We start from the raw sequence: 23,603 nt of genomic DNA on the forward strand, positions 1-23,603 counted from the left end.
AAAAAAAAAAAAAAAAAAAAAGGAAAAAAAAACTTTAGGGTAGGAAGGCGAACAGTGATGATGGGAGATGATGGTCGCGGACCGTATACGGAACCAAAATAACAGGTCTGTTATTCAAGTTTTTTCTCTCTAGGTGGCGGATTCAACGGCGCTTTGTCTTTCGTTGTGCGGTAGCAAAGTGACCCTCTCAGTCCTGTCCAATATAGATTATGAGCAGGTATAAGGGAAAATTCAAATCACTCCTGAAGCGATAATCTTCGTTGAATGGGAACTGTTGACAGGCATCACTTGATTGGTGGGTATTGAGACGGTCTTGTGGCCGTGCGTTGCCAGTGCCCGGTAATTTTGCCATTCCACTTTCAGCAGGGGATTTCTTTCAAACCACAGAAGTATTGCCAATACCGTATTGTTCGGATTTCTGCTGCCCAAGAGGGGCCACGGTTCAACCTAGTAAGCAGCGTTAGTACCACTGTTATCAACATGGACTCTTCCTACTCGATTAGATATTTAGAAACTGGCGGCATGGGTTGGGCTAAAACAATGCATTCATATCACAAACACCATCTCCTTGCCCCACCAACCGCATCCTGCGCAGTAACCCCAGTCCTGAGAGGATGCAGCCACAGGTCCATTCACGTAACAAAGTGATACAGTCCATACAAGTAGGTATGTACTGTACAATACATACGCCATCTGCTTATTCAACTGACCCGCTGGACCTTTTTGGACGACGCATCGATCTCCCGGCCCGTTTAAATTGACTCCAGAGTAAGTTATCAAGAAAAGTGATTAGCCTGTCATGGCTATTGTATAATCCTTGAGTGATCTGCGACGGCATGGCACATATACGATATATTGCTCCTGATAGGAATAACAAGTCCACGGAGCACATGTCAAGCCCTTAAAACTTGGTGTATTCTAATTCCACATCCCTATGGTTATACTTAAGGGGTCATTTGAAGATCAAAAGAAGATAAGAGAGCTCAACTGAAAACAATACGGGGTGGTGTTATACTGCGTTATCATGGACAGTAGTTGCGATCAACATGCCATATATATAACCAACCGGAGATGTACCTAACTTTGTCAAGGTTTAGTAAAAGTCACATGTTGATGCTGTTTCTCCTTGCCTATGAATCTTCTTCCTCCTGAGTTATACGAGAGGTAGTGCTACGGAGTATCCATCCTGTGTACCACACCACCAAGGATTCCCGGAATGCGTCAGGCGATCCTCTAGTGGGTCATGACATGATACTTGCTAGTATGCCGCCGCATCGTAAGGTACAACACAGCCTACACTGTTCATGGCAGTCTTCTAGCAGTCTGCAAGGTACCGTTCCTGATGCTAAGTCTGTACCATCCTTGTAACTAGTCCTACTTAGGGATGTCCATCTTTGGCAATATTTTTCTAATTAATCATTTACCCCGGAACTCCCGTATTCCGGCTCACGCGGTAATAAAAATGTATATGTGAAGATTTGATACTAAATAACAATGATTTCTTTGTCCTATTCGCTTTTCGCCTGTTGACTACCCTCCGATAAGTGTGAATCAAGCGGTACACCATGGATGTTATTCTGGACGTGCTGGACACCCTAGTCTTCGACCGACTGTATGCAGCGATTCTCCCACGACATGGTGCAACGAAAATAGCACACTACTTTTCCTCCAATGGCACAGAACTGGCCACATTGAACGAAAGTGTCAATCGTTATTTCGTCCTATTGCCTTCCAAATGGGCTACACAAAGTATCTTGCCAAGAGACCACCTCCTTCGGCAAAGTTTGAGTTTGTTTCTTATTACATGGTTGGGCCTCTAGCTGTTATTTTGTCAGAAGGGATCGGGACTGATGATAGGGACGTTCTTCTGACAGGGCATTTGGCATCGTTCTCTACTTCCTCAGCGCAACACTTTCGTTTCACTTCGTCTACGACAAGCGCGCCATGAAACATCCGAAGTTCCTACGTAACCAGATTTCCATGGAGATCGCGCAAGCCGTGAATGCAATGCCCGTGATGGCAGCCCTCACTGTTCCATTCTTCCTGGCTGAAGTCCGCGGATACACAAAGCTGTACGATTTCTCCAGCCAAGCGCCTTTTCCGCTTTATACATACCTCCAATATCCTATCTTCATTGCGTTCACCGACTTCGGAATCTATTGGATTCATCGTGGAGAGCATCACCCCAAGGTCTACAAGCATCTACACAAGCCCCATCACAAGTGGATCATCTCGACTCCATTTGCCAGCTACGCCTTTCATCCGCTGGATGGGTGGGCGCAGAGCCTGTCATACCATGTCTTTCCTATCATATTCCCTCTCCAGAAGGTCGCCTACCTGGGTCTGTTTATCTTTGTGACGATCTGGACTGTTATGATCCGTAAGTTTGTTTCCCATACCAGTCCCAACTAGTGACATAAGTTTTGTTGATTCATGGTAGATGATGGAGAGTATGCCCTCGACTCACCTGTTATCAATGGCTCCGCCTGTCATACTATTCACCACTACTATTTCAATTACAACTACGGCCAATTTCTGACCATCTGGGACCGTATTGGAGGAAGCTATAGGAAGCCGAACCGAGAGCTTTTTGATCGCGAAGTGCGGATGACTCAGAAAGAAATCAAGAAACAGGTCGAGGAGATGGAGAAACTTGTTCAGGAGGTAGAGGGCGTGGATGACCGGTGTTATGAGACTCAAGCAGAGATGAAAAAAACCCTTTAATGACGGGTTATAGTCTCTGGAGACTAAAATAGCTTTGTTGTCTTCGTTGTCTACGACGGTTACGCATCCTGCATAAGCTCCATAGCAGGTAGCAAGTATATATTTAGTGTTTAATGTAATTATGAATTGGGTTATTAGTACTTGATATGAGAGTCGGGGTCCCTAGATCAAAATATGGAGTAGAAATAAAGGGAGAAGAAAGAAAAGAAAACAAAAAATTGGCTTGCAGTGTGGATTAGCATTACCAGAGTTACCGTTCGTCGTTGTCCGGCAACAGTGGAATCCGCCACCGGATGTTGTTGGAAGGCGCTCAGCACCCATAATGCAAATCCTTGCGCTCACATAGGTTTCGTTCTCCCTCTCACTTTTTTTAGGGGGTTAGCTTTTCTATGTCAATGAGGCTAGTAACGTAGGATTCAAGTGGAGTATCGGAGTATCTTTTGTCTCCACTGAGCGTTGTCGACAGAAGGCGTACGGCACCACTACTTGGTATTTTGTGTTGTATGGGTAGATACTTATATAGCGAGGATTCGCCCTCACTACCTCCGACCCTTGCAGGTCATGTCATTGTGTCTTATTATATTAGCATAGATTGAAGCCACTAACATTATGCATTTCACTAAGCGCACCGGCCACGCCCTATTCGCAAATTCTGCGAAACAATTCTCGACAACCTCCCGTCGCCAACTATCAGGCCTTAAGATCAACCACAACCGACTATGGGAAACGTTGCACGAAACGTGTGAATGGGGCGCGGCTCATAGATACGGCAAGTACGTCACACCTTAGTAACTTAGAGTCCTGAATGGCTTGCATAACTCCTCATCTAACATATACTCCAGGAATTCCACAGATACCGGCATGGCTCGTCTAACCCTGACCGATGCCGACGCGAGTGTGCGCCGCTGGCTTGATGATGAGGTCAGAAAGCTGGGTTGCACACTCCATGTGGACCAGATGGGCAATATGTTCGCAAGACAGAAAGGTCGTCTGAACTCGTCGGCGCCTATGATCGCCATGGGCAGTCATTTAGACACACAACCGCGTGGCGGTCGGTATGATGGAATTCTTGGTATAATGGCGGCATTGGAGGTACTGCGGACTATGAGGGAGAATGGGTATCAGACGAATTACGATGTCGGTTTGGTTAATTGGACTAAGTATGCACTCTTGTTCTTTTTGCGTCGGATATCTCCTTCCCCCATAGCGTCCACTTCTGAGACGGGTACTGACAAGATGACAGCGAGGAAGGAGCTCGGTTCCCCAAATCTATGTGCTCCTCTGGCGTATGGGCTGGCGTAATCCCCATTGAGCACGCCTGGAACCTTCGGGATATCCATGATCCCAACGTGACACTCCGTTCGGAGTTAGAACGACACGGATACCTGGGAGACATCCCCTGTTCGCCTGAGGGCTTCCCCCTTGGCGCACACTTCGAGCTGCACATCGAGCAAGGTCCTATCCTCGTGGAAACCGGCCGGTCGCTAGGTGTAGTCCAAGGCGCCCAGGGATATAGATGGCTAACCTTCACCGTGTACGGACGAGATGCGCACACGGGCACGACGCCCTTCAGCGCTCGTCAGGACCCCCTACTCGCCGCATCTAAGATGATTGCCGCATCGAATGAGATTGCAAAGCAACATGGGGCGCTGGCATCCACCGGCGTGCTCAAGATACCTTCTAATGCATCTACAAACACTGTTGCTTCGCAAGTAACGTTCACCTTGGACATCCGGCATCTCGAGGATGAAGTGGTGCACGCTGTGCAGAAGGAATGTCTTGAATCCTTCGCTAGCATCGCAAAGCAAGACGGGAAGGGTGTTTCGTTCGACTGGACGATAGATACGGATTCTGCTGCTGTCAAGTTTGACAAGGGCTGCATTGATGCAGTTCGCACTGCCGCTGACGAGCTTGTTGGCGCTGGACAATACATGGACATTACCAGCGGTGCTGGACATGATACTGTGAATACTAGTAGACATTGCCCCTCGACTATGATCTTCGTTCCGTGCCGCGACGGGGTCAGTCATCATCCGGAGGAGTATTGCCGTCCTGAAGATTGGTGAGTTCGTCCAAAACACTTTGACAGTGGTTGTAATGCTAACTTTGCGATTTACAGTGCTTTGGGGACTCAGGCTTTACTTGAAGCGGTGGTTAACTACGATCAAGCTCGGATGAAGAAAGATGCCAATGCATAGCTAGGATAATAGAACTGGGCTTAATAATGTACGAGCGATGCTTATTTCTTGTTTGGTATAATTTTAAATTAGATTTCAGAAATCTGATAGAGTCTATCTTCTTTTCTTACTATACTATCCAGACCTCATCTACCTCTATGAATCTAATAACATTCTTGTAGTTTCACTTGTTTATATATACCCCACACTGATCAGCACAATAAGATACAAAATTCAACCAATCCATGGAATTGAATAAAAAATTGTTTTGTCTGATGGAGAGGAAGGTTATGAAAAGTGGATGTTAATCACCTAAGTGGAGATGTTCATGGAAGGCGCTTGAATGTCATCGGAAGGCTGCAGGAACTCATTCTCGGTAATTAGATATCAGCGAGGGCTCAAGAGAAGCCTACATAAGTGCGAAAATCACTGCAAGTAATATTAATATTCCCAGTCTGATATTATATCCCTGATTTTAAAAATAGAATCTCAATTATTGTCAACATGTCCGCTCGCCGGCCCATATACTTCAACCCCGCCGCGGCAAATGCACGCTGTGACCCTCGGGATATCCAAGGTCTGAAAGAATTCCATCAATCGCTGCCCAACTACGCCCCGACACCGTTGACTCCCGTACCTGAGCTCGCAAAAGAATTAGGCGTTCGTGCCGTTTTTGTCAAGGATGAAAGTGATCGGTTTGGCCTCCCGGCTTTCAAAGTCCTGGGTGCCTCGTGGGGCTGCTATCGGGCTGTTACTGCCCATCTGGGCCTCCCGCCCACGATTGGCTTGGATGAGTTGTCGGCTAGAGTGAAGGACGCTTCGATTACGCTGGTTGCGGCTACGGAGGGTAATCATGGACGAGCTGTCGCCTTCATTGCGAGACTGCTCGACAGCAAGGCGGATATCTTTGTTCCGCGGAGTATGGATGAGTCTACACAGCAGCTCATTGGGAGCGAGGGTGCCCGTGTGATTGTTGTCCAGGGTGACTATGATCAGGCAGTTCGGGAGGCAGCAGATGCCGCTCAGGCTATTGCCGGGGGCATTTTGGTGCAAGATACTGCTTTTGATGGCTACGAAGACATTCCCTCGTGGATTGTAGAGGGATACTCGACAATGATGATGGAGGTCGATGAACAGATCGCCAAGGAAGGCCTGCAGTGCAACCTCGTTGTTACACCTGTTGGAGTTGGCAGTCTGGCGCACGCGGTAGCGAGACACTGCAAATCTAGAGATTCGCCCATATCGGTTGTGGCGGCGGAGCCGGACTCAGCACCTTGTCTGCATTCTAGCCTGGGATCTGGGAAACCGGTCGCTGTTCAAACGTCGTCGACGATTATGGATGGGATGAACTGTGGTACCGTGTCGACCACTGCGTGGCCTTATTTACAAAGACTTGTTGATGCATGTGTTACAATTTGTAGTTATGAATGCCACGCCGCAGTTGAATACCTCGCTACCCAGTCGATAAAGGCTGGACCTTGCGGTGCTGCATCGTTGGCTACGCTGAAGCGGCTTGCTGCGGCAAAGGAGGCGCAAACTCTCCTGAACAAAGACACCGTGGTTGTTCTACTCAGTACGGAAGGTCCACGGCCGTATCCCATCCCGAAGGAAGTGTCCGTGGAAGACTCAGTCGGGCTGACGCAGATCCTCACGACGATCAATTCCTCGAATCCCTCACTATCGTTGACAGACGGTGCTGGAGAGAACCAGATCGCAAACTACTTGGCTGCGTGGTTTGCTCACCGAGGCATCGAACATCACTGGATCGAGACCGTCTCCGGGAGACCATCCATTGTCGGAGTCCTGCGCGGTTCCGGGGGAGGTAAGTCCTTGATGTTCAACGGCCATATCGACACCGTAAGCCTCTCAAGCTACGAGAAAGATCCTCTGTCGGGAACATTGGGTGAGAAAGACGGCCGGCAAGTAGTGTTCGGAAGAGGCAGTCTCGATATGAAGGGAGGTTTGGCAGCAGCACTGGCAGCAGTATCAGCCGCCAAAGCCAGCGGCAACAATCTTCGCGGGGACGTGATCGTTGCTGCTGTTTCGGATGAGGAGGATGCTTCTCAAGGCACGCGCGACCTGTTGGCAGCAGGTTGGCGTGCTGATGCTGCAGTCATTCCTGAGCCTACCATGGGCCAGGTAGTCACAGCCCACAAGGGATTTCTGTGGGTTGAGATCGATATCCTCGGTGTTGCTGCTCACGGATCCAACCCCGGCGCAGGACAAGACGCTATTCTTTATGCCGGTTGGTTCCTTCGTGCTCTTGAGCAATATCAACAGCAGCTACCTGTCGATGATGTGTTGGGGCCGGCATCCTTGCATTGTGGGTTAATTCAAGGCGGCGAAGAGCCTTCCTCATATCCCGCGAAATGCACCATCACAGTTGAATTCCGTACTATACCCTGTCAGACGCAGGAGTCGATCTTAAGTGACCTTAAGAACCTTTTGGAGGGTATTGTCCGGGAGAACCCAAAGTTCCTGTATTCGGAGCCTCGCGCTACCATGCTCCGCCCGACGCAGAAGTTGGCGACTGACCATCCCTTTGTTGAGAGAGCGCTCGCTTGTGCAACTGCTGTGCTGGGGAGTACTCCTCAAGTAAGCAGTGCCCCTTTCTGGTGCGATGCGGCGCTGCTCAGCGAGGCAGGAATTCCGTCAATAGTGTACGGTCCTAGAGGTGAGGGACTACACAGCAAGGAGGAATGGGTCGAGGTCGAGAGTCTGCAGCAGCAGGAGAATGTCTTCTGGAGACTGATTGAAGACTTTTGTCAGTGATTGCTGAGATATTCTGCATGCTAGCAAAGTCTTCTATATTGTACATAGTTCTGAAGTGACCAAACGATAAGCTACCCAGCGTATAGAGAGTACAATTCATCTTGTAAGATCTTCTGATATAGTCAGCAGTACTAGTACGCGTAGCTAGTAGATATGGATCATTCAGTAATTCCATGCTGCGGTCAGCGGTCAGGCTAAACCGCTTTAAGCAGGTTCTGGTGGTGAGTCAGCAGCATCCAAACTTGTAGAGAGAACGTGACGTGATTCTTTTGATGAACTCAACCACTTCTTCCCTTCAGGGACCCTGTGGACATATATACATAAACATGGAAGGTGCATCTGGATTCGATTTGCCACATGACTTTTCACAAGTCTCTAAACCAGAAGATGGGTCAGCCGACGGCATCGATGTGCCAGATATGAACTTCCTCAATTGGCCACTAGAGGAAAATGCTGCCTTCGACTGGGATGCACTCAACGCTGAGCTGCTTGGCGCTTCTTCAGACCCGAATTATGAACAGTGGTCACATTGGATAGCTTCTGATCCATCTGGACAAGCCGAGATGCCATCACTTTTTCCTATCCAAGGCGACCCTACCGTTCCACCGCTGGACACCCAAATAAACAATACCGGTACTCCTACATCTATTGGCCAACCCCCAGATATATATAACCCCGTGCCTATGCGTCGAGGACTTACTGATGTAACCCAATTCCTGGATGGTGCTTATTGCCCACCGCATCCCTGTAGCTATTGCCGTAAACACCGGTTGCAGTGCCTGATTATCCGGACTACTCCAGCGAATCCGAACCCCATCACATCGTGCTCGAGCTGCGTGGCTTTATTCCGCGAATGCAGTCTGGCAGTAGGAGAGAAGCGCCAACCTTCCGGGTTTGAGACTCTCGCTCCGGCAATCGGTCATCTTCATGGGCTCCGGGAGCTGAGGGAAGATGTCGCTTTTGCGGACCAGATGACCATCCCGGAGCAAGAGAACGAGCTCGACCTTTCTATGCTAGATCACTCAAGAGGAAGGACTGAGCCAAAAGACTCCAAGCAGTTTGTCAGAAAGGGAGCCAGAGTCTTGCGGGCATGGTTCCTTCAGAACCAGGAGTGTCCCTATCCATCCGAGGAACAAAAATCGCAGCTTGCCCGTGAGACAGGCTTCTCCAAGAAACGGATTTCGACGTGGTTTGCCAATGCCCGTCGACGTCAGAAGCAGAAGATGGATTTCTCCGGCCGCCCTCAGATCAACCGAGCTGGCTCCCCAATGCCTACTAGTCAGTGGACCGCGATGACACCCTTGGAGCGATGGCAGGCATCTCCTCCAGAAGACGACCCAGTGCCTGAATCAGCGATTAGGGACGCCATTGCTTCTTCCACGGCAGAGTCAAGCTGGAGTGGTTTGCCCTCTGAAGCTAGTCGTCTCCCAACCGGATCACCATCGCTGAACTTCGACTCGGCATCATCTTCCCTCTTCGACTCCTCAGTCTCAGGATTCGGGAGCAGACAATCTGAAGCGTCATCCGACAGCATATCCACGGCATGGAGTCACCAATCCCCCCATGAAGGCGCCTTACCATTCCCCATCAAGCCACCTAAACGGCACAAACGTCGATCCTCACATGCTGCCGAGGAATACCGGTACCAGTGCACATTCTGTCCACAATGCTTCAAAAAGAAGAACGATTGGACTCGTCACGAGACAAGTGTCCACCTTTCCTTAGAATCATGGGTCTGCACACCGAACCTCGCAGACTTAGAAATGGCCGAACCAAACCCGATCGCGTGTAAAGTCTGCCCTCTATCATGGCCGTCCCAAGCCCACTGGGAGGAACATGACTTCCGCGTCTGTGCAGAAAAGCCAATAGACCAGCGGTCGTTCACCCGAAAAGACCATTTATGGCAGCACCTACGCAAGTTCCATAGCTGTACGAAGGCCCCAATCCCGGATCTTGATGCTTGGCGCTTGACGAGAGGTGATATACGAAGCCGTTGTGGATTCTGTGGTCTGGAACTCAGTAACTGGGCCTTAAGGACCAATCATCTAGCAGGGCATTTCAAAGAGGGCGTCCGGATGGAGCAGTGGGAAGGTGACTGGGGGTTAGAGGCAGAAATATCGAGTGTTCTAAGAAATGCGGTGTTACCAGGAAAACGTGACCAGGGAACTTGAATGCAGGGAGAGAGGGAACGATCTAAGGATGGTGCGGTGAACCGGTGAACCTGCTTCCTGGAGAGTCCAACAATGTGGTGAGGTACATATATATCATTAACTCATAGCCATCTTCTCGATGCCACACGGTATATACATTTATATGTGGTGTCTCACCCCGTAAGCACGAGTGATGTGAAATATAAAAACAGTAGAGCAAATATCAACTGAGAAAGGGCGGGTCCAATCGGTTGGAAAAGAAATAATTGGTTCTTGTATACTCTCAGCAAATCCAAAAGTATTATGCGGGATCTTGTATAGCTTCTGAAGAAATTGTGTTCGCTCGTAAGCCACATAAGAGGATGATATATACTGTCAGATCTATGCCCACACCAACTTCTTGATGTCATATACCAAATGCTCAAAGATACCTGTCCGTTTCTTAGCATCGTCCAAGGAAATAATATCTGATGCTTCGATTATGGATGGAGCGTCTTCCTTTGGATCACTAGGGTGTGGTTGCTGAACTTCACCGGCCTTTACAGCTCGCTCTATTTCCTCGCAGATAGTCCGCACCCAGTCTGTTTCGCTGACTGTTATGTTACTCCTCTTTGTTTGCGTCACAGAGTTGGAGAGAGGAAGAGCTTTGAATGCAATAAACCGGGTCGTCAAGTGGGGTGTACCCTTGAACCAGGAATATACGTCCCATTCGTTGCTGGAGGGAGCGTTGCTGTCGAGGGTCTTGGTGTCCACGTTACTTTGTAATGAGCGGGTGTTGACACGAAGAGCGTTTGTATCGCCCTCGCGGTACTCGATAACAAGGCCAACGTTGCCATGTTGGTCAGTTTGGGTGTCGGTCAGAATGGAAGTGATGTATGTGCCGTAGTTGATTCGTGTTACGGAGCGCAGATCAATTCGTTCGAATGACAACACCTTATCGATGTTCCAATCGAACCGGCAGCTGTATATGGCAGCATCTGTGAGCAAGAGAACAGCCTCCTCGAACGGCAACGTTCTCAGAGTATTAGGTTGCCGAGGAGTAAGCATCGTCCAGCCCCCTAGAAACTCCTCCGACTGTTCGCTGATCACAATCCTGCAACTCGTATCTATAGCATTCTGACGGAGCTTTTGAACTGAGATTCCTGGATCAGCTGTCTGCATCTCTGTTGCGAATTCCTTAAACACCTGTGTGGAAACATTTCCTAGCAGGTAGTCGATACACGCTTGTGAGAAATAGTCGTTGACAATGTTATTGAAGTATCGTGTCAAAGTCAGTCCTAGGTCGTTCAATGCACCTCGATAGTCCCGTTTCCTTGTTCGAGTATAATCACCTTTCAGAGCTGCTGTTGAGGAATACTGCTTGGAGATGGCATCGCCGTTATCTGCCCAAAGGGTATTGAACCATTGCGTTGAAGAATCGCCACCAAGGTCAATGTTGATGCCCTCCTGCTTTAGCTCCTGCTCCAAGGCCCATTGACCGAAGGCACATTGTGCGACTCCTGTACGATCTAGACAGTCCATGCAGTTAGTGCGGACGATGCCTGTTTGTCCCCGAATAACAGTGTTGTTGTGTACAACTGTGTCGCTGTATTCGTTCAAGGTGCTCTCTAGGCTATTCACAAGTCGACTGACGTTCTCAAACTTCATTCCACGGCACTCATTGTGAAAATCAAACCACTCTAAGCCAAGCTGTGTCCCATCAATCCCTCCTGACTGGTTCATAGCTTGCGCATATTTTTCATACTGCTCCCCTAGCTTCTTTTCGCCCGCATGCTTGTCAATGAGTGAAACCGCTTGGATCTTGCCGTACTTTCGACTCAAGTTCCGAAAGTGTCTATCGAAGGCGAGCTGATTCGTTTCTGGCGAGTGATGTAGCACGGGAACGGGCTTGAAAGCATAGGGTGACTGAGAGAAGTATAGCGGAATGGACCCACGCACTTGAAGATGGGAGTAGACATTTCGTGCAGGATCCCAGTCAGGGTCAGAGAGAATCTGTTCGGTCTCTACGCTGTTGGCAGTATTCCCTTCGTCATCAACACCACGGCGTAGATATCGGAGGCCAGGCCGCTTGACCGACCGCCGAGAAATCAAGGTAAGGAGGAAGTTTCGCTTATCGGCACAAGGGGCTTGCGATTCATGTGGTTCACCTAAGATACGCCCCTCAGAGCTCTCTTGAGGATTGTCCGGTCCTGTCGATCGATGGTCTTCTGTAGTCGCCACGGTGAACTCCCGCTGACCGACAAAACCCTGCATCAGCGGCAACACGAAACTATGGGCATCGACTGTGATCAATGGGTCCATGAGATGTTTATTCCAGAAATACTGAGCTCTAAGGTTAGCAGAGTGCGACTAGACCACAGGTGCACTTCTCCTACTTACCAACTCGTCCACTACCTTGTGTAAGGGCAGATGGCTGTTGTTGAATGCCAAATTTTGCCCGCCAATATGTCTAGTGAGGTCATAATCATAGGCAAAGAAAAAATTATTCGATGTAAAAAGCAACTTCGTGTAACGAAGTAATTTTGGTAGCAATTCAACCGTCGGATCGGTTGATGACGGCTGCCCTGCGCTCTGCGGCAGCGAAACGTCGACTTCTGACGCGGTTGCTTCGGTACTCTCCTTGTTCACGTCTATGTCCACAGGATGTACCGTCTTTTGATCGGCATTTTTAGACGTGTCTGTAGTTTCCTGAGCTACTGTACCAAATCCTGGTAATCCAAGAGTCTTCCTCGACAACCAATTTGTCGCGAAGCGCCCGAAACGTGCCCTTTTCCCGATTACATCTTCTGCAATACTGCTGACACTATGGCCTCTAACATTGAGAGTCTCTCGGACCGGGGAAGAGGGGACGGTGCCAACATCGAGGTCCTCACTATCAGTCTCTACATCGGATATACTCTCCTCTGAAGCAGTCTCGTCTTGCCCACCTTCACCTTGCAAGAGTTGTTCTTTTGCCTGGGAAATTGCGCGGCTAGCATCTTCCTGTGACGAAGTTGGTATGATAGCAACATTGGTAATAGTGTAAACAGGCTTTCCTTGGATCTGCGCAACCTGTTGGCGTTGAGTTATAGAGATGAGAAAGGAATATGACGCAACGGTCAAAAAGCCTTTGGTACCATTCGGTTATCAACACAAAATCCGCTAAGATAGCAACAGCAAACAATATGAGGATACAGGGGGTTATGAGGATCAAAGGTCTACTCACCAACAAGGCCAAAAGCTTCCAAACCTGAATCGCGCTCATCTTGGTCCGCGGGGTAGGTTGGTATGAATGAGACCCTGCTGGTTTTATAGTCAATCCGTATCGAGGAAGGTTCACCGGTTCCATTATGTCGCAACCCATTCCCAGGATACTGGAGAATTAGTCCATCAACGGCAGCGAAGATCCCCAGTTTTCGCAACAAGGCTGGCATGTCGCCGGTTATCAGTTTCGTGGAGGCGGAGAATCGCGCTAGCTTCGGGAACTGTGCAGGATGGGAGGGGATTAAATTCGGCGAAATTTTTCTTTCCTCTATCCTGCATTATTCATTGAAACGTATGGCCCATACCGTCGTTCGTAAGAATCTCTTTGCAAGCCAAGGGTATGTCATGGGAAGAAAATAGTGGCGGTCATGTAAGGCATATAGCTTAGCTTGGACAAGGACAGCTGATCTCCACTCGCTGACTTCATCGGTTCAGGTACCCCACGTTCCGCTCAGTATGTGTATAATTTTTTACCTATTATTTTCTTTCTCGTTTTATGTTGACCCTCTTAACAAGAGTCCTCAGAATAATACCAACAAATTAATCCCAAAGAGACAATGCACAATGTCTATCTCAAAATTGACAACGATGCGTATATACAAATCTGTTTATCGCAGATAACTGTTCCTCTTCTAACTCCAGTCAAGGAGTTGGCCAGAACGGCAAAGTGTGAGGGGGGGAATAAAGACGAAAAAGAAAACAAACGGAAAAATGAAAATGGTCCAATTCAGTTCAAATGACTCATGAGCATCCCTGGTTCCCCAGCCTGGTATATTTTCTTGCGCTTGAAGAGAAGTAAAAGTACAATGCAGCCATAAAACAAGATTCTTGGGTCGGATGGTGGCAATAGCAACACATGACCGAGTGGGGGAAAAGCAAAAGGGAGAAAGGAAAAACGTAACAGCAGTAATCTCGTCGTAAATGAAAACCAGCAGATCAAAGAGAGACTGAGAGAGACCGTCATACTATGGCTCGTCATGCTTGTTGGGTTGATGAGAGGTGCGTTCTACCTCGTCGCTTCTTTTATTTTTATACGTGGGGCCTGGCTCTCCGTCACTTTCCTCAGCTAACTCTGACAGCCCATAGGCTTGATTCTCCACATCATAAGCGTGGATCAGGCCTTCACGGTCTCCATTGCCATTCAGGAAGGCAAGGCTTGACGAGCTTCGACGGTGGGGCTCGTTGCTCCGACGGGACTGCATAGACCGGCGGGTTTGGAAGCTTGCGATTCCATCAGTTGGCACACCTTCATCGTCTAGCTTGGAGTTCAGCATCTGCCGCCCATCTGGGTCATGTCGGGAGAGATTCAAAAGATATACGCCGGAGAAGATGATGAGAAACCCGCAAAGTAACGAAATCGTGTTGACAGCGTCAGTGGTGTTGAAGCCCTTGAAAAGGATGAAGGAAGCGCACAGTGTGGCCGTCGTGAACGTCACATAATAAAGAGGATTGACTCTAGAAAAGAATTTGTCAGCTGCGGTTGCGTTATGGCGCGACCCTACTTACATCGAGGTAGAAAATTGGTTCAACGCCTTGTTGAAATAGTTCATCTGGGTGAGGATACAGAAAGCCGTAACAATCAAGAAAACGTAGGTTGATGCGTGCGTGAATTGGTTGTTACCACCAAGGGTAAGCTTCAAGGCAATGCCAAAAGCCTTGACGGACATGACGGAGACGGAGCCGACGGTGGAACAGATCGAGATAAAGATGAGGGGATTCTTTTTGCCGTAAACCGGCGCAACTCGGTAGATCATGACAGTAGAGAAAATCGCAACAGCGAGGCAGTAGAGAAGAAACCCTGTTGAAAGCCGATGTTAGTTGTGCGCCGAGTGCTATTGGGACTGTACATACCGGGTTGGAGGGCATAGTGCAGAATTTCTTCGATCGTCTCGACAGGCTTGTCAGGAGGCGCGTGAAGCACAATCACCACGGAGCCAAGCAGACACAAAGCACAGCCCATTTTACCCAAGGTGCCTAATTTCTCATCGAGAAAATAGGAACCGAGGACCGCACTTCACCTTCCGTCAGCAAATCGCACAGACAACACTAGGCTGGAGGACAACTCTTACCCGATCAAGACACTCAATGCGCCCAAAGGGGTAACAAGGATTGCAGGCGCAAAAGCGTAGGCTGCGAAGTTCGCGACTTCTCCAATGGCCACTACCGATCGCTGTCAGCTCCATATCCCTTCTGTATATCTCTCTTTCGGTAGGCAACAGCAGGAGTGTTCGTACATGTGATAACACCACCCCACCATATCGGACTTTTTAAATATGAGAATCCTTCTCCCTCGAACCCATGTTGTTCAGAGGCGTGCGTTAACCCCTGCACACGATTGATTAGTTTCAAATCTCGAACCGAGGAGAGTATAGGCGGGCGGAGAGGAGGGACTAGTTGAAAGCGTGAACGAAAGCGAACGGACCTTTTTGGTAATAACAAAACTTGTGCCTAGCATATGGTCAATTCTGGGTCTTCGCATGAATCTCCGAGAGGAATACATACCTATTGCCATTGTTGATAGGATGGCCAAGATAAGGCCTATGTACCTGTACACAACGGAAAGGCCGGTCAGAACACCATGGTCATGAGGCCCCTAGAATCAAACAATCAAGGGTATAACAGATTATGCATACTTATCGGAGAGCATATTGACGTATCTTAGGAGCTAAAGGCTCCCCCTGTTGTATGTACTCCAATGCTAGCAGCCGCCTTGGGAAATAGAATCGAAAGCGAAATGGGGAAGAGGAATTGGGTGGTTGTTGGCTCTCGGTCGACTAGCCAAGCATCCGGGGCGCACCAACAATGAACGTCTCTATCCAGGAAGACGAAGAATAACAGCAACACTGGAATAATTCGGTCGTAAGAAAAGAAAAAGAGGTGGTTTCCCGCAAGTTATTTGGAGGTTTGTTGGATTTAGTGACTTTCTAAAGAGTGTTGGTCGAGAACTCCTGCGATTGAAAGAGCTTCAAGGTTACTTGTCGGCCTTCCCTGATCGGTTCTAGAGGCTGGCCTGAGGTTGGCTTGGCTGCCTGCGCTCGTGCGGTGGGGGGATTTTTTCTCTTCCCAGTAGACGGAACCGGACTGTTTTAGGACGCGTAAGTGGTTGGAGGCGATGAGTAAAGCCCACAATCTGCTTTGGAGAGGAGCTGGAAAAGAAGGAAAAAAAAATAAAAATAAAAATTATCACAGGCGTCAAAGAGTGAGATCCTTGATTCCCTTCCTTGCTCTCTCGGAACATTGAAACCTATACAACCCCAAGGTCAACAGTGCAAAGAATCGAAATCAATACAGTACTCAAGTCTCCCCAATTAGTATAGTTACCAATCCCGCGCCACCATACTAATAATAGAGTGCCAACCTTGCGTACTACGATGGAGTAGGATATTGTTGCGATTACCATAGAGTAAGAAGAGTCCCCATATTATGTACCAAAGCGGGTTCACTGTATATCATCATAAAACCCATTGAAGGTGTTGTTGAAGACAATACATGTCCGTATCTATGTACTGTACTGTATGTATGTCCACTACCTCTCACACCGTGGACAGGGTAAACCATCTCCTCTGGAAGGGTCATAACCCAACCTAGGTTCTGTAATGAAGGACCATAGGTGGCCACAACCCGCCACCCAATCACTAGCCAGCGCCCAACGCGCAAGCCCCTTGGTGCTCCTTGTTGAACCGTCCCTGTGTGTCTGATCGGCGTTTCACATCTTCGGGAATCTCATATGTTGTCTAAGAATGATTAATTAGTTAATTTGGGCTCACTCTGCAATCTGTTTCCCGGCGCTACTCCGTACAGTGGTTATTGTTACCAGTCCCTGGCGCAGAAGTTGGTTACCAGTATATTACACCAGATACTACTTGACAGGGTACTACAGGTATCATGTGATATGATACGTTACCCTTGTTCGCCTCGTTATCCTCTTCCAGTTCTTCTGTTCAACCTTGAAAATCCCTGTCATCATAATAGCCTGGCACGAGGTCCTAATTTAACTGCCGAGGTATCCACCACTCCCAGCCCCTCTGGGGATTATGTACGTATGCCTATATCGGAATTTCAGGAATTATACAATATGCACACCCATTTGCCTCCTCCCAAAATTCTATCCCCAGCAACCCCTCACTTTAGAGGCCGTCCAGGCTCGGAGATACTTTAACCCTATGCACTTTCCCTGGAACTACTGTAACCTAAAATCAATCTGCGCGGATGGCAGGCTCCCTATTCGGGGACACGTGACTTGTGATTAACACAGGCATAGCTGTCTCCTCCATGATGAACACTTGCATCGAGCAGCAAATTCCATGATTGAACAGGTCAAAATACGGAGAGAAGTATTACGGATAGGCTATAGCAGTCAATCAACATCGATAATTAGCATGATCTCTTTACTCCGTACGGCTACCCGGGACTCCCCGCCGTACCAACACAAACATCCATCCACCTTATTTAGTCTCAAATACTGAACCCTCCCCTGAATACAAAGAAAGCGACAGCAAAATCCTCAGAAGAACGCCGTAGATCAAGATGAGAACTAAGATATCATTGTGCACCCCTTGAGAGGCAAGGGCCCAAAAGGTGAATAACCCACGGCACCGGTGCTGAACTGCTATCTGGGTATAGCGCTTTTTGATATGAGAAAACCTTACACGCCGTATAACGCCGAAACCATCAAGTGGTATCACTTGAGCCAGAAGTCACAAGCAATGCAACAAAAGGGGGGGTGAGATGAAAGGAGGATATTAGGTAGTCTCAAGTCGAAATAATGTGTACAAACCTAAACTTACGAGCCGTATTCGCATAACGAGAGGGTTGAAGGTATACCGTTGAAGAGCATACCTCGAGAGGGAATCAATGAGTTATGAGGGTGATACATACCTGAAAAAGTGAGGTGTTTGTGAGACTCGATACGCTGGATAGTTTTATTAGTAGTTAAGTCATAGTTGACCCTGGCGGAAACAATACTGTAATCAGTATGAACCGAAAGGTGTAGTGTCTGGTTCGACAAGACCAACAACGGCCCGCATAGCCCAGAGTGGAGTTCTAGACTGGAAAGTAAGAAACTTATAAAACTGGAGATCACGATGATCTGGAACGTTTAGCGTCCGGTGTAGGACTCTCGGCCAGCTCGAACTCATCTTCCGGCTCGCGGTGTCGTTTAGTAGATGCTGGGCCAGGTGATTTTGTGTCAAGCTCCTCAGCATCACCGAGATCTTCTACGATCCCCAGATCCAGATAATCTTCGTCGTCAAAATGCAACTCTTCGATTTCCTGGGTGGTATGATTTGAGGCGATATGCTCAGTCGCATCATTAAATTCCTCAGGGAGGTCTGCGCCCTCGATATCATTGTCCGTAGTCGACGAGTTTCGAATAGGACTATTCAGGATGTCCTCGGCGATGCCTAATGAGTCATCGGCCAGGTCGGGGCTGGGTTGAACATTGTTTCCTGACAGATCTGAGCCAGTGTTATCCAATTTAGGCAAAGCATCACTCTTATTGCCCTGCAATGTCTCTTCGGTTTCATCGTCTTGATATTGAGACGCAGCGCCCTCGGCCTCGGACTGATTGTCTTCATCAAGTTCTTTCGAAGTTTCCTCCCGAAGCTCTTCTGTGATTGACTCAGCTGCATTATGATCATGTCCATGATCAGAAGCATCGGCCTCAACCTCCTCGGTACTGTCATTGTGATTGGGATTGATCGAAATCTCTCCCTCTTCGGGATAGTCTCCGTCGCTGGCGCTTCCCAGGCCGTATTGTTCTTCATGGTTATCATGGGCTTGGTGATCATCATGTGGAGCATCCGTAGAGTCGTCAGGATTTGGCTGTTCCTCTGTCAGATCAGTTGCCGAGAAATTAGTGATAGTAGCAGTCGATTCTGTATGCTGCTCCTCCTCAGAGTCATACGGTTCTTCATCTAGTGACTGATGATCGTGAAGCTCAGGATTCTCAAGTTCTGGCTGAGGGGGGGCTGTGGTTTCACCATCGTTGATCTCTTCAATGGTGCCACCCGATGGATCAGCACCTACATCGTCACTTTCTGGATATTTTTCATCCGGTTGGGCCTCCGCAACTTGCCGCTCGTGGACATCTGACTGGTTTTCATCAACTTCCTGCGACTCAGAGGGGTGACCCTCTTGTTGGTCGGAGATGCCTTGCTGTTCCTCGCCAGAGTTCGCTTCCTGATCGTCTCCTTCAAAGATTTCTGCCGAAGCTGCTTCCACTTCTTGATAGCCATCCCATGAATGGATTTCAGACAGCCCTTTTCCTTCGCTGGCAGCAAGGAGAAGGTCGGACACCTCCGCAGGTATATTCAGTTTCGTGGTGAGACTTAGATAGAGCGGCTCAGGTTCATCAATTCCATCATTGTGACACAACTGGAGATACAGATCCACAATCTGGCACAAAGTCACCTTTGATATATGTAAAGAATCCTAGGTTGTCAGTTAGCATCTGTACAATGAACATTGGGAGGCTGACGAACCTCAGTTAGCTGAATGTTCAAAGCATCAATATCCATAACGAGAACATCATTCTCTCCAACATTTCCTTGGAGCACTCGACGGCAGGACTGAAAGAGTTCTCCTAATGGTGCGTATGCGAGATTTTCATCTTCGAGAAAAAATGTCTCGGAGGAGTCACCCTCCTGGGGAGGGAATAGTGAGATTTCGTTGTCTTGGTAGTACACTCTCACAGGATACAACGAAGAATCCTTAGTCGTATCCTGCTCTTGCTCGTCGTCTTCTGCAAATTCTGTCTCCTGCCCATGAGACTCATCATGTTCTGTGTCATGCTCTGTGGTTTTCTTTTCTTCCGGTTCCAGTTCTTTGTTCTTGTCCCCTGTTTGCCGACGTTCATCTGCATCATCTTCATGGACTTCGGGGTTTTCGGCGCCAGCTGTATGATCCTCATGATCACTAGGAATTTCGTGTATATCTGCTTGTTCTGGTTGGTTAGTGTCAACGACATTATTATCCACCTCTGCAGACTCGGGCTGGTCCACTTCAGCCTCTTGGGCGATCTTGTTTTCATCTTCATGATGGTGCCCTGGGGGAGCTTCTTCCGAAAATTTTTCTTTAGGTGCATCATCTTTGGGGGGTGCGGATTCGGTGTCATTCACGGAATGGGCTTCCGCAGTGTGATTTTCGCTAGCGGTCTCATCGCTTTCATTCTTTTTGGTTAAGATTTGTTCTGATGTTACTTGATTATCTGCAGGCTCAAGGGATGTCGGGGCTTCTTGAGATTCGGGTACAGGGGCTTCTGGAACAGGGGCATCAATGTCTTCATCGTAATCATCTTCTAGCATTTCCGCCTCATAAATCTTCTCGGTGCCGTACTGCATCTCGACACTATAGCTTGTCTCTGCATACTGGTCGTCCACATCGAGCATGGCTGGTTCGGCGACCTCATCTATCATATCCGCATCGTTCGGGTCGTCTTGTTCGTATTCTGTTCCATGAGGAGCTTCTTCATATTCGTCGGCCCCTATCATATCTCTGTCGGTGTTTGAAGCTTGGTCATCCATGACATCAAGGTCGATGTCGAAATCATCGGCATGCCCCTGGTAAGGCGATGCCATCTCCATCGTGTCATCAATGACAGGGGGTTCCATTGCAGAAAAGGCTAATGAAGAGGTTGTGGCCATGGCATGAATGTATTAAAAAGCAACAGGTAAAGGGAATCGCGTAATATTTCAGCGTGGCGTCCCAGCTGTCAAGGTTGGAGTTTGAATAGTTATAGGTGTGCCTGCTACGCTTACTAATAAGAAAAAAGAAGGTCTCAACCAACACGTAAAGTAGAAGAGATAGAGACCCTTTCGACAACCGTCAGTATGGGAGAAAAGTGAAAGATAAAAAGAAAGGAGATAGAGGTCGGTGACGGGTTGACGGGTTGTTAGTCGTGTAGAGGTCGCCAGCGGCAAAGTTGGGCTCTCTCAGTCTCTCTCTCTTGTGCTGTGGTAAGCGAGGGGGTAGCGCTGTGCACGGGCCAACGGAGAGACAGAAGTGAACAGCAAGCGGCTCCGCCGCTGGAGTGGAATACCTGGCATTGCATTCGGTCACAGTCTGGACACGCTTTCAGACAATCGGTCATTCGACTAAAGCTGCCATTCTGCTCGACTACCATTGAGACGGATTTAGACCGTTTATTATACAGTCATGGTCTGTTGCCACTCTTAGTGATCCCACTAAATCTTACTGACCGTTGTCAACACACAAACACAGGTCGTACTCGCAGCGTCCATATGCACCCGCGGGGGTAAAGCAGTTCTTTCGCGCCAGTTCCGTGAGATTTCTCGCTCCAGAATCGAAGCTTTACTCGCATCCTTCCCGAAACTGGCAGATTCTGGCACCCAACATACCACCGTTGAACAAGACAATGTCCGCTTTGTGTACCAGCCCCTGGATGAGCTATACATTGTCCTGATTACCAACCGTCAATCCAACATTCTGCAAGACATCGATAGCCTCCACCTGTTTGCCCAAGTTACTACCAGTATTTGCAAGAGCTTAGATGAACGGGAAATTTTGCGCAATGCTTTCGAGCTCCTCAGCGCATATGACGAGCTAGTGACGCTGGGATACAGGGAGAATCTATCGCTGTCGCAGATCAAGACTTTCTTGGAAATGGAGAGTCACGAGGAGAGAATTCAAGAGATTATTGAACGGGTAGATATCTCTACTAGGCAAGCGGCTGATTCCTTGCTGACTTTACTCTGTAGAACAAAGAACTCGAGGCGAGCGAGGAGCGCAAAAGAAAAGCGAAACAACTGGAGATGCAGCGAAAGGAGGCAGCTCGCACCGGTCGTGCCATGGCTCCACGCACCCCGTCCTATCCTGTCTACACTCCCCCATCGCGACCTGCCGTACCCGATACCTACGATTCCTATGAAGCAGAGAAGAAGAAGTCATTTGCCAAGTATGTGTCTGTATATTGCTACCTTTGTTGCTGTCACTAACAGGCGACATTTTTCAGGCCATTGCCAACTAGAGGGAAGGGCATGCAGCTGGGAAAGAAGTCAAAAACCACGGATATATACGAGAAAGTCCGCGGCGATCTGGGCCCCGAAGCTGAGGAGTCTAGCCCTCTAGTCACCCCCCAAGTCTCAAGTCCTGTCGTCGGGGAGACTTCGTCTGCTCGCGCCTCTCTCTCTGTTGACCGGGATCCTGTTCACGTTACTATTGCAGAAACAATCTCTGCCAGTCTTACACGTGAAGGTGCTCTGAAATCCTTCGAAGTCAAGGGCGACTTACAGCTCCGCATCTCCGATCCGTCATTCACTAAGGTCAAACTTGACCTTGCCACCAACCCTACTCATGGAGCTCAGTTCCGTACACATCCAAATGTTGATAAGGCTGCCTTCACCGACTCATCTGCCATTCAACTAAAGGATTCGACCAAGCGATTCCCGGTTAATAACTCAATCGGCGTCCTGCGTTGGCGTGTCGCTAGCTCGGATAATGCTGATATGCTCCCTATCACCTTCACCGTCTGGGTGAACAAGGGATCCGATTCCACTACAGTCACCGTTGAATACGAGCTCACTGGGTCGGACGATTTGCGTGACGTTGTTGTTACTATTCCATATGGCGAAATAGAACCGTCTGTATCTAGTTTTGATGCTGTGTACGAAGTGACCGGAGATAGCATCGACTGGAACATCGGAACAGTGGATGAAACCAACGCGTCTGGTAGCTTCGAGTTTGAATCTACCGGCGATTCTGATGAAAATATTTTCTTCCCGATGAACGTTCGTTTCTCCAAAACGAATCCGTTCGTTGAGGTTGATGTTACTGCCGTCTCTCTATTGGAGATGGATGGCGAAGAAACCGGGTTCAGCAAGGAGGTGAAGAGCATTGCAGATGGTTATTTGATCAAGTAATACCGTTTTGGGTGTATAGAGTACTAATGATGTTCGGATTGCCTTCAAGATTTTATCACTGCAAATTTCCTCTTTTCCTCTAATACTGTTGACCAGGGCTCTTTTGTTCTTATATTCTCAATTCAAATTATCATCCCTGCCTAGTTGTCTATATGAGAATGGTAAAGTCGGTGTACACGATTTTAAACCAAGGGAGGGGCTAGCACTCTTGGGGTCTACTTTGAGTATAGGCGATCTATACCAAAGATCATATTTCTACATACCTAGGTTCACAAAAGGGGCAAGTCTGTTCCAACCATATATTGACCGCTACTGAACATAGGTCACTAAAGGAAACACAGAATCTAATTAGAAAGTCGATAGGGTTATGTCTCTGGATTATATTTTTTTTTTTCTTTTTCTTTTTCTTTTTCTTTTTTTTTTATTCTCCTTGGTGGAATTAATTTCAATCTTCGTAGGACGACAAGAGGGCACATGAAACGATAAGTTTTGTTGTCTTTTTATTATGTGGCAATTGTCAAGTCACCTGCCTTTGGTGTTCTTTGGTTGTATTCTCATCTTCACATTACGGCATACTTCTCGCTCTTGAACCACCCCTGATCTTGGACACTCGGCATTCGACAGCACCCGATACTAATATTGAAGTATGTGCGTATGGG

The 23,603-nt window shown here is 48.3% G+C and overlaps 7 protein-coding genes across 7 annotated transcripts; 4 read left to right on the top strand and 3 right to left on the bottom strand.

Moving 5' to 3' along the window:
- Nucleotides 1-1,122: 1,122 nt before the first annotated feature.
- BDV37DRAFT_10066 (sterol desaturase family protein) lies at nt 1,123-2,805 on the top strand. Its single transcript, XM_032078177.1, has 3 exons — nt 1,123-1,807; nt 1,875-2,380; nt 2,441-2,805. Exons 1-3 carry the CDS (start codon nt 1,566-1,568, stop codon nt 2,722-2,724), a joined length of 1,032 nt encoding a protein of 343 aa, XP_031936478.1. The 5' UTR covers nt 1,123-1,565; the 3' UTR covers nt 2,725-2,805.
- A 528-nt stretch (nt 2,806-3,333) lies between these two features.
- On the top strand, nt 3,334-7,915 carry BDV37DRAFT_290449 (uncharacterized protein; the record flags this gene model as incomplete). Its single annotated transcript, XM_032088713.1, has 4 exons — nt 3,334-3,497; nt 3,567-3,884; nt 3,968-4,010; nt 5,748-7,915. 4 exons carry the CDS (start codon nt 3,334-3,336, stop codon nt 7,671-7,673), a joined length of 2,451 nt encoding a protein of 816 aa, XP_031936479.1. The 3' UTR covers nt 7,674-7,915.
- An 84-nt stretch (nt 7,916-7,999) lies between these two features.
- Nucleotides 8,000-9,844, top strand: BDV37DRAFT_287810 (uncharacterized protein; the record flags this gene model as incomplete). The annotated part of the gene is made up of 1 exon (XM_032088164.1): nt 8,000-9,844. One exon carries the CDS (start codon nt 8,000-8,002, stop codon nt 9,842-9,844), a length of 1,845 nt encoding a protein of 614 aa, XP_031936480.1.
- Nucleotides 9,845-10,024: 180 nt separating this feature from the next.
- BDV37DRAFT_10091 (SacI domain protein) lies at nt 10,025-13,358 on the bottom strand. Its single transcript, XM_032078179.1, has 3 exons — nt 13,029-13,358; nt 12,203-12,930; nt 10,025-12,145 (listed from the first exon to the last, which is right to left on the bottom strand). Exons 1-3 carry the CDS (start codon nt 13,234-13,236, stop codon nt 10,205-10,207), a joined length of 2,877 nt encoding a protein of 958 aa, XP_031936481.1. The 5' UTR covers nt 13,237-13,358; the 3' UTR covers nt 10,025-10,204.
- A 223-nt stretch (nt 13,359-13,581) lies between these two features.
- BDV37DRAFT_261327 (DUF803 domain membrane protein) lies at nt 13,582-16,398 on the bottom strand. Its single transcript, XM_032083306.1, has 8 exons — nt 15,700-16,398; nt 15,569-15,612; nt 15,489-15,514; nt 15,301-15,391; nt 15,136-15,226; nt 14,918-15,078; nt 14,573-14,864; nt 13,582-14,521 (listed from the first exon to the last, which is right to left on the bottom strand). The coding sequence occupies exons 1-8, from the start codon at nt 15,711-15,713 to the stop codon at nt 14,032-14,034; spliced, it is 1,209 nt and encodes a 402-aa protein (XP_031936482.1). The 5' UTR covers nt 15,714-16,398; the 3' UTR covers nt 13,582-14,031.
- A 2,227-nt stretch (nt 16,399-18,625) lies between these two features.
- Nucleotides 18,626-20,799, bottom strand: BDV37DRAFT_10167 (uncharacterized protein). The gene is made up of 3 exons (XM_032078189.1): nt 19,549-20,799; nt 19,139-19,498; nt 18,626-19,089 (listed from the first exon to the last, which is right to left on the bottom strand). The coding sequence occupies exons 1-3, from the start codon at nt 20,707-20,709 to the stop codon at nt 18,982-18,984; spliced, it is 1,629 nt and encodes a 542-aa protein (XP_031936483.1). The 5' UTR covers nt 20,710-20,799; the 3' UTR covers nt 18,626-18,981.
- A 237-nt stretch (nt 20,800-21,036) lies between these two features.
- BDV37DRAFT_261333 (coatomer subunit delta) lies at nt 21,037-23,275 on the top strand. The gene is made up of 4 exons (XM_032083307.1): nt 21,037-21,223; nt 21,287-21,730; nt 21,784-21,980; nt 22,038-23,275. Exons 1-4 carry the CDS (start codon nt 21,221-21,223, stop codon nt 22,942-22,944), a joined length of 1,551 nt encoding a protein of 516 aa, XP_031936484.1. The 5' UTR covers nt 21,037-21,220; the 3' UTR covers nt 22,945-23,275.
- Nucleotides 23,276-23,603: the final 328 nt, after the last annotated feature.

The sequence above is a fragment of the Aspergillus pseudonomiae genome (genome assembly GCF_009193645.1).
Source record: "Aspergillus pseudonomiae strain CBS 119388 unplaced genomic scaffold BDV37scaffold_102, whole genome shotgun sequence".
Taxonomy (NCBI): domain Eukaryota; kingdom Fungi; phylum Ascomycota; class Eurotiomycetes; order Eurotiales; family Aspergillaceae; genus Aspergillus; species Aspergillus pseudonomiae.

Coding starts and splice junctions, on each gene's coding strand:
- BDV37DRAFT_10091 (XM_032078179.1), bottom strand. CDS start 13,236: ATGCCAGCCTTGTTGCGAAAACTGGGGATCTTCGCTGCCGTTGATGGA. Junction 12,931..13,028: donor GGAAGCTTTTGGCCTTGTTG/GTGAGTAGACCT, acceptor ATGGTACCAAAG/GCTTTTTGACCGTTGCGTCA. Junction 12,146..12,202: donor ACAAGGTAGTGGACGAGTTG/GTAAGTAGGAGA, acceptor CTTAGAGCTCAG/TATTTCTGGAATAAACATCT.
- BDV37DRAFT_10066 (XM_032078177.1), top strand. CDS start 1,566: ATGGATGTTATTCTGGACGTGCTGGACACCCTAGTCTTCGACCGACTG. Junction 1,808..1,874: donor AGTTTGTTTCTTATTACATG/GTTGGGCCTCTA, acceptor TTCTTCTGACAG/GGCATTTGGCATCGTTCTCT. Junction 2,381..2,440: donor GATCTGGACTGTTATGATCC/GTAAGTTTGTTT, acceptor GATTCATGGTAG/ATGATGGAGAGTATGCCCTC.
- BDV37DRAFT_261327 (XM_032083306.1), bottom strand. Junction 15,392..15,488: donor GTTTTGTTATTACCAAAAAG/GTCCGTTCGCTT, acceptor AATCGTGTGCAG/GGGTTAACGCACGCCTCTGA. Junction 15,227..15,300: donor GTGGGGTGGTGTTATCACAT/GTACGAACACTC, acceptor AGCGATCGGTAG/TGGCCATTGGAGAAGTCGCG.
- BDV37DRAFT_261333 (XM_032083307.1), top strand. Junction 21,731..21,783: donor TTCAAGAGATTATTGAACGG/GTAGATATCTCT, acceptor TTTACTCTGTAG/AACAAAGAACTCGAGGCGAG. Junction 21,981..22,037: donor AAGAAGAAGTCATTTGCCAA/GTATGTGTCTGT, acceptor GACATTTTTCAG/GCCATTGCCAACTAGAGGGA.
- BDV37DRAFT_10167 (XM_032078189.1), bottom strand. CDS start 20,709: ATGGCCACAACCTCTTCATTAGCCTTTTCTGCAATGGAACCCCCTGTC. Junction 19,499..19,548: donor TGAACATTCAGCTAACTGAG/GTTCGTCAGCCT, acceptor CTGACAACCTAG/GATTCTTTACATATATCAAA. Junction 19,090..19,138: donor CAGATGTCCACGAGCGGCAA/GTTGCGGAGGCC, acceptor GTGACGATGTAG/GTGCTGATCCATCGGGTGGC.